The sequence below is a fragment of the Cornus florida genome, unplaced genomic scaffold (assembly GCF_030987335.1).
Source record: "Cornus florida cultivar Cherokee Brave unplaced genomic scaffold, ASM3098733v1 CherokeeBrave_3.0.0_Hap2_Chr01, whole genome shotgun sequence".
Taxonomy (NCBI): Eukaryota; Viridiplantae; Streptophyta; class Magnoliopsida; order Cornales; family Cornaceae; genus Cornus; species Cornus florida.
The window spans coordinates 100925213-100934126 of NW_026775571.1; the positions used below are offsets into that span (position 1 = coordinate 100925213).

Consider the following 8914-nt stretch of genomic DNA (forward strand, 5'->3'; position numbering starts at 1 on the left):
ATAGATTTATATATATGATGCCAGAATTGTTTGTAATTTTAACCTCTCCACGTGCTTTGAATTCAATACTCGATAGTGTTAGATATATATCATATATCTAACTCATATATGACTTGTGTGAAGTATTTATAATTCTACCAAAACTCCATGCCAAGTTAGCCTTACATTCAATTTAATCTTGTGAAAGATCGTACTTTCATCAAACTTACCCACCTTCATTCACATAGTCTCCATAAATATGGTTTTTCACCTAAGGAAACTTTTAGGGGTTGGAAGATTCTAGCCTAACAAGGTTGTGGGTCTGATCACTTACCATTTCATTATTTATCGTGTAACTACTCTCAAGCAAATCATCCATATCGAGACTGAGACTTGAATCCTTCATTTTTTTTAGGTCACACAATTCCTTCTCAATGAGTGTCGCTTTTACTCTTCATTATTAATCGTCCTTCTCACTCTCAACGCGGGCTCTTGTTCCTGTTCTCCCTAAACTTAAATTTTTTCGCTTTCGCACTCCTGCTGCTGTGTGAGACTTAACTAACATCTCCGGTCTCTCTTTGAAGGTAGAGAAGTTATACCATTGGGCTTATAACCCATTGATAAATAATAGTATATGATAAGCATATTAAAGATTTGAGATGTTTTGAGTTTGTCCAATTTGATAAAATAGTAAATGTTGTGTTTTGGAGCACGAATCAGTGTTTTGGATTTAAAATCGAAAGAAATTTAGTTAAAAGTTTGAATAGAGATTTGAATTCGGTGTTTCCAAACATAGTAAAAGTATTTCTAGAAAATTATAAAAGGTTATTTTTTGAAAATAAATGTTCTTTCATCCAATCTTTGAAAAAATGAATTTAAAAAGACAATCAACCAACATACTTACGATTGTTTTCTGATTTTCAATTCTCTCCAAAAATATATATATATATCTATATATATGTACTAGATAATTTGTGTGTGTATATATATTCAGAAAAATAAACCAAAGAGACCTTTTACGACCCACAAATGAGCTAAGGTAGGAAAATTCTCATGGCCCATCTAAAGAAAACACTAAGTAAGTGGGCTATGGTCCAAGTAAAATTTCAGCCTATTTAGGTCAGTGGACCAGTTAAAAGTACCATATGACCCAATAGAGCCTCATATTCCAATCCAATCCGAATCTAAACTATTGAAACTAGTCCAGCCTCGGATTGGAGGTAATCAATTCTTGCAATAAACATTCTCTGGAATGTGAAAAAGAAAAAAATTAAAAAACACTCTCTGGAAAGATGGCCGTCGAATATATAAAAATTTTGAAAATAATTAAAATCTCACTCTTCCTATTTGTCACAATTATTTTAAAGCAAATAGTATAGACGAAAAAGGCCAAATAGCATCATATATGAACAAAAGTACATTTCATATCGAGGTTCAGTTGATCATGTACCTTGTATTATGCATTTGGATCTTTGTAGCTAGAAACACTAGTACTTACTTAATTAAATAAAAACATGTCTAAGCTTATTTTTGATCATTAAAGGGAAAAGGCCAAAAATGAGCTCAAAGCTTTGATTTTTACATGTAGTTTTTTCGGTTTTATTGGGTTCAAGTTAAAAATGGTGCAGAATTAAACCTAAAAATTTATATTTTGAAGGTTGAAAGTTCGAATCTCTTGAAGTCATCTTAAGAAATTTTATTGATAATTGTGGATATATGGAACGAGGAGACTGTCCAATAATAGATGCCGCAGACACCACCATCCAACAAAATAAAGAAAAAAAGAATATAAACTAAAATTATTACTCAAAATTTGTGGCCCTAGCCGACTAGTTTGAGTCGTTTCATGTGTTCACTTCAGCCAGAACAGTACGTAATCAGTCAATTTGGATAATGAACCAATAATAAAGGATGGACCCAAACAAAACCTTAGACTTTACAATAGAATTTGGGCCTTAAAAGATATCCTAGAAACCCTAAAGATCATGGTCTATGATATCCTAAATTTTGACCTCTTTGTTGTCAAAAGACAATTTTACGCCTATGCATATTGGCAAGTTGCCACTGCAAAAAAAAAAAAAAAAAAAAAAAAAAAAAAAAAAGAGAGGAGCCCTACTGTTTCCAGCTGCATTTATGCAAACTGGTGAAGGTAGAATCCAAAATACTGACCCATACGGATAAGAGGGTGTTTGGCTCGTGACATCCCCTCCTTGGATAATACTGTTTGGATACATATTAATTATTGTATGCAAAAATATCTTCACTCTTGACTTTGTACAACTCTGAATAATCTCTAGTGTCCAGTTCATTGTGATTTGTGAATCTCACCTCAATAGGACTTGTCTAATAGTAGATATAATGTTGTGGTGGTTAAGACTTGAGACCTAAAAAATTAAAGGTAATGGTCCCCTTAAACTTGTAAATAATTTTCAAAGTACTTTGTAGTCATGATCAATGAGTTATTGGGTGAAAACAACCATTCACAGATATTACGACACTGATTGAGAGATAGGAACGTGAGGTAATGGACACACTCTCTTAGAGTCGTCGTGGCAATGTCAGTAATTATGGACACACTCTCTTAGAGTCGTCGTGACAATGTCAGTAATTATAGTCTTGCTCTAAAACAACGTATAGAGAAACAAATTACTAGTTGTAAACTAAACACTGATTGAGAGATAAGAACGCGAGGTGATGGACACACTCTCTCATAGTCGTTGTGGCAATGTCAGCGATTATAGTGTTGCTCTAAAACAATGTATAGCGGAACAAATTATTAGTTGTAAACTAAACTCTATTCGCATTGAAGATGTGATGGTATGGGTGGCACACAAGACAAGAAAATGGGGATGAATCAATAATGTGAATCTGATTGGAGAGATGAAATTAAGATTCATTAAGGACAAGTAAGGAGTGAAGGAAAAGAATTAATATGAGTGAAATGGTTCAACCACTAAATTTAATTTAGCAAGAATGATCAAGTATGATTAATAGAAAATGTGGATTTCAATTTAATGGTGAAAAGGGTTTTTTGTAGATGTAATCACAAGTAGGTTTTGGGGTCTTTCAAGTCTTAAGAATCTTCCTACTTTGATGCTTTTAAGGATGTAGTTCTTTGCCAGGCTAAAAAAAAAAAAAAAATGGATGTAGTTCTTGTAAATAATCAGTTGGGTAACAATCACCTGTAAACATTTGTACATGTTAGGTGTGTGAATCTTGTTAATGGCAATGCTTCGTTTGGTTGTCACAGTTGCAAGATTCCAAATCTGCAGTCTTTTACTAGCAAACAAACATAAAATTCAGTTTTTGCCCAATTCAAAAAGAACGAAAAGCAGAGCTAGAAACGTTTGAGTAAAAATACAGCTGCAATATTTATAATGAGAAAGGTAGAGCATGGTTTTTATTGATTGGAACTAACTACTCGTAACCTATATCATATTTAGAAAATGGAATACAACAGTTACTTTATTCTCATTACCCACTTAAATATTGTAGTAGTTCAAAATTATCTTTGATAATTCAGACCATATATTCCTGTGGCTTAACAGTATAAACCACAGAGAAGATCAGAAACAGTAAGTGTGATGAAAATGAAAGCAAAAATAGAGGGTGCCACATGTTGGAGTTGCTATACACAATCAAACCAGATTTGATACCAATTATTATGGCGGAAACACAAAATAAATAACGATATTCAAGGAATAAATAAGCAATCAGGAAGAATAAAAAAATCACACACAAGAACACAAGATATACATGGTTCACCCAAATCTTAGGGCTACGTCCATGAAGCACACCGAACAAATTCACTACGAAGAAATGAAGAATTACAATGGAGAATTGTCTCTCAATCTCTCTCAATTGCTCTCTCTTGTATTGGCATAAATTTTTCTCTAATTCTCACACTCTTTAAAATCTTATTAGAGTTAATATTTATAGAGTCCCAAACTTGTTAACTTGCCTTTTGTAGAATTCAAAACCAATAAGACTCTAATTCTCACACTCTTTAAAATCTGATTAGAGTTGATATTTATAGAGTCCCAAACTTGTTAACTTGCCTTTTATAGAATTCAAAACCAATAAGACTAATAAGGAAGCTAAATCAGATCAGGAAGCTAAATTTTCCTTAAACCAATAACGAACTTAAATCAAATCAGGAAAGTGAATTTTCCCAAACCAATAACGAAGTTTAACCAAATCACCAAATCAGGAAACTAATTTTCTAAACTCTTTAAGTTTTCATATAATTAAATCTTCCTAAAAAAAAAATAAGACTCCACAAAACCAAACACCAAATGGAATCTAATTAAAGGATCCCATAACCAATCCCATTGGTGTACCGGTTCATATATATATATATATATATATATATATATTATTGCTTCAACTACTCTTTAGTGTTGGCTGTGCACCTTTTGCAACATGGAGCTTTCAGATGATAATATGGTTTCTTCGTATCAGAACAAAAAGCTTGATCCAGAGAGTCATTCTGTCGAATTTTCCGGTGAGTTCCATCCCTTTCCAGTCTCTTTACATGTTGCATACAGCAATAACATCATATGTGTGTGTGTTTTTGTGTGTGCGCGCGCGCAACACTATGTTTTTTTATTTTCATCTTCCACCCCACTTCTGTTTGAATTATATTTATTTTTCTTCTTTGCTTATTTGTAAAATAAATGGTTGTTCAATTATGTGTTTGTGTGTGTGTATGCATGCAACACTATCTTTTTTGTGTTTCATCTTCCACACCACTTTTGTTTTTCACTATTATTTTGCTGTATTTGGTGGACTGTCTAGCATGTTAAATATTATCATCCTATAGCATACAGAGAGTTATCCTCTGTTATAATTTAAATTGCAAGTCATCTTCTATAAATTGTTTGAATCATAGAAGGTATCTTTGTCAATGATGTAACAAGATTCAGAGTATGTTCCATGTAAATATATTACGAGAAAAAAAATTCTAAGCTAAGAACTTGTGTCCATATCTAATCCACCATGAACATGAATTTTATCAGTGTTTAATTATGAGAGCCCTAAAATGAAATTCTGTGCAGGTGAGGTGAATGATTCTCCAATAGAGCAAGTCCGTCTCACGGTGCCAATAACAGATGATCCAACATTGCCATGCTTGACATTTCGGACATGGGTTTTGGGCATCACTTCATGTGCTATTTTGGCATTCTTGAACCAATTCTTTGGTTACCGCCAAAATGCACTCTATGTATCATCAGTTTCAGCTCAAATTGCTGTACTTCCAATCGGAAATTTTATGGCAGTATATCTGCCAAAGAGATCAATCCGTATCCCAGCAACAAAATGGTCTTTCTCACTAAATCCGGGACCATTTAACTTGAAAGAGCATGTCCTCATCACTATTTTTGCCAATTCGGGGTCAAGTCCCGTTTATGCAGTGGGTATCATCACTATAGTGAAGGCATTCTACCACTGGCAAATTCATCCTCTTGCTGCTATGTTGTTAACGCAATCAACCCAGGTGAATTTCTCTATTCATCAAAGTAGTTAATAGGTATTTTACATTATTGTATATGTTGATTTTAGATGAACTAGAAAAAAAAAAAAATATCCTTAGCAGAAAATTAAGGTGCATATTGTGTATGTAGCTTATTATAAGAGGACTTGTTTACTTGTTAATGATCTCTTTGCTAGAAACTTACTGTAGTTTCTCCATTTTGCCTGATTGTGTTTGATGGATTTTTTAGATGCTTGGGTATGGATGGGCTGGTATTTTTCGAAAGTTTTTGGTTGATTCACCATACATGTGGTGGCCTTCCAATCTGGTTCAGGTCTCCCTCTTTAGGTGCTCTCTCTCTCCCCTTTCTCAACAAACACACACACACTTCATTTTTCTTATAATTTTCACTTTTGAACTTGTAGGGCATTGCATGATGTTGAGGTTAGGCCTAAAGGAGGCCTAACTAGGCTGCAGTTCTTCATTGTGGTCCTTGTATCAAGCTTCTCATACTACATTGTTCCCAACTATCTTTTTCCATCCATAACTGCCCTCTCCTTTGTTTGTTGGATATGGAAGGATTCAGTCACAGCCCAACAACTCGGTTCTGGCCTTCATGGTCTTGGCATCGGCTCGTTCGCCCTTGATTGGTCAACTGTAGCTGGTTTTCTAGGAAGTCCCCTAGCCACACCTGGATTTGCTATCATTAACATATTGGTTGGTTACATAATGATTGTCTACATGGTGATCCCTATTTCTTATTGGACCAACTTATTCGAAGCCAAACGTGTCCCAATTTTCTCTTCACATGTGTTCAATGCCGATGGAGGAGAATACAATGTCTCACTAGTCTTGAATGAAACAACATTCCAATTCAATCGACAAGGATACGATGGTTATAGCAGGATTTATGTCAGTATCTTCTTTGCATTTGCTTATGGTCTAAGCTTTGCAACATTAGCCGCAACAATATCCCATGTTGCTCTCTTCTATGGGAGGTAACCCTCTTCTTCTTCTTCTTCTTCTTCTTCTTCTTCTTCTTCTTTTTCCTGAAACCACATATGAGTGGACTTACAAAACCATAACCAATTCGACTTTGTTTTACAATTTGCAGTACGATTTGGCAACAAACCAAGGCATCATTCCAAGACAAGTTTGGAGATGTACACACTAGGCTGATGAAGAAGAACTATGATCCTGTTCCTCAGTGGTGGTTTTATGCAATCTTGGTGGTGGTAATTGGAGTAGCTTTGCTTACTTGTGAAGGGTTTGGTAGACAATTGCAGCTTCCTTACTGGGGTGTGCTACTGGCAATTGTTTTGGCTCTGGTCTTCACCTTGCCTATTGGGGTGATCACAGCTACCACAAACCAGGTACATTTCTTGAATCGCGAGCTTTCTTCAACGTTCTGTCAATGACTATGCTTGATTTGGTTGTGAAATCATTGTGCAGCAACCTGGACTAAATGTTATCACTGAGCTGATTATCGGCTACATGTATCCGGGGAGACCTCTTGCCAATGTAGCCTTCAAGACCTATGGATACATAAGCATGACACAAGCAATAACGTTCCTTTCGGATTTCAAGCTAGGCCATTACATGAAAATCCCACCAAAGTCCATGTTTGCTGTTCAGGTACTTAAAAAAGATTGAGAAATATCAATTCTTATAGATGCCTATGCCTAGTAAATACTAATATTTACTTATGATTCTTATTGAAGTTAGTAGGAACAGTAGTTGCATCCTCGGTCTACTTTGGCACAGCTTGGTGGCTCCTCAGCACAGTGAAGGACATCTGCAACACATCGAAATTGCCAGAAGGAAGCCCATGGACTTGTCCTGGCGACGATGTTTTCTACAATGCATCAATTATCTGGGGTGTGGTTGGCCCCCTTCGCATGTTTGGCCACCTTGGCGTATACCCTGCAATGAACTACTTCTTTCTCATCGGCTTTCTTGCGCCACTGCCTGTTTGGTTCTTATCCCAGAAATTTCCCGAGCAAAGATGGATTAGGCTCATAAACGTACCAATCATTTTAAGTGGTGCAGGAGGTATGCCACCAGCCAGGGCTGTGAACTACATTTGTTGGTTGACAGTGGGCATCTTCTTCAACTTTGTTGTGTATAGGAGATACAAAGGGTGGTGGGCTAGGCACAACTACATTCTGTCAGCTGGACTAGACGCTGGTGTTGCATTCATGGCCATTCTGTGCTATTTCACATTGCAGGTTAGGGACATCAATGGAATGAGGTGGTGGGGCTTAGACTTGGATGATCATTGCCCTCTGGCACATTGTCCTACTGCCCCAGGTATAGAGGTTAAGGGGTGTCCTGTCTTCAATTGACATTTTTTTTTTTTTTTCTCGGTTAGGTAAGCACTCATACACACATTTCACAAATTGCCGACAACGGGGCTTGAACCTCTTTCCTCCCCTTTTGGGAGAGGAAAGGTTATGCCAATGAACTAATGGTCATTGGTTTGTTATTTTCTTCTTATGCGCTGTAATAGAAAGATTTTATAGAACTAAACATGCATGCAAAAAAAACAAAAAAAAACCTATAGAATGCACTTGCCAAAGAAAATTGAGTTGTAGTTGGACCTTGAAAGGCATGGTTTAAATAGCAGCACAGCTATTGTATTTGTTAGAGCTTAAAACCTTGTTAATCTAGACTTAATCTCTAGACTTATGGATTCTGTAATAGGAACCACTGGTCCACTCGGCATTCTCGAATTATCTTTATTCAAATACCTAAAGGATAAGGAAGCTTTTCGGTGGTTCCAAGGTGGGCCAGAGTTGTGTGCCTTAGGTAACCAGTTAATGGTTTCAGAGATGGTTCGGGAAGTTGCCTATTTTGAGTTTGTGGATCAACGGGATAAGCCCGATGTCCCAACCTCGTACTGGGTCCTTCTTAAGGGCTTTGGTTTGGCTTTTCCCTTTGTTTTTGTATTGTACTTTTGGGCTTGGGCCATTGGTTTTTGGTCCCTAGGCATTCCCCTTGGCCTTGTACAAGGTGGACATGCTCTTTTGAACAATACTTCTTCTAAGGGACGGATCTAGGAATTCAAATAAGGGAAACAAATTTATATAGAGGTATTCTTTCATAATTTCAGTAGGAATAATTTTAAAATTTTATAGATATAAATGCAAAAAAGTATAAATTTAGGAATATAAAATATAATAATAAAAAATTTCAGTGGGTGTGCATCCGAGCCCTTCACAAATCCGTGTCTGCTTCTTCTCTTCTTATCACACATTCTGACGAAGGAAAAGAAGTAAATAATAATATTATAATTATAATAATAATCAAAAGCTAGTGTGTTATGCATATGATAGTTTGAATGTTCCATCTATATTTTTTACCCTTATACATAAAAATTAAGTAAGAATCTAAGATAATTATATATATACACGTTTTCATGAATCTCGTACAATATTTTTTTAATATAAATTCCAAGTAATT

The 8914-nt window shown here is 35.7% G+C and overlaps 1 protein-coding gene across 1 annotated transcript; it reads left to right on the top strand.

The window, feature by feature from the left end:
* The first annotated feature begins 4354 nt into the window (after window positions 1-4354).
* LOC132309388 (oligopeptide transporter 1-like) lies at window positions 4355-7973 on the top strand. Its single transcript, XM_059807705.1, has 7 exons — window positions 4355-4483; window positions 5037-5476; window positions 5703-5800; window positions 5878-6450; window positions 6567-6825; window positions 6905-7087; window positions 7174-7973. Exons 1-7 carry the CDS (start codon window positions 4402-4404, stop codon window positions 7795-7797), a joined length of 2259 nt encoding a protein of 752 aa, XP_059663688.1. The 5' UTR covers window positions 4355-4401; the 3' UTR covers window positions 7798-7973.
* The last annotated feature ends 941 nt before the right edge of the window (window positions 7974-8914 follow it).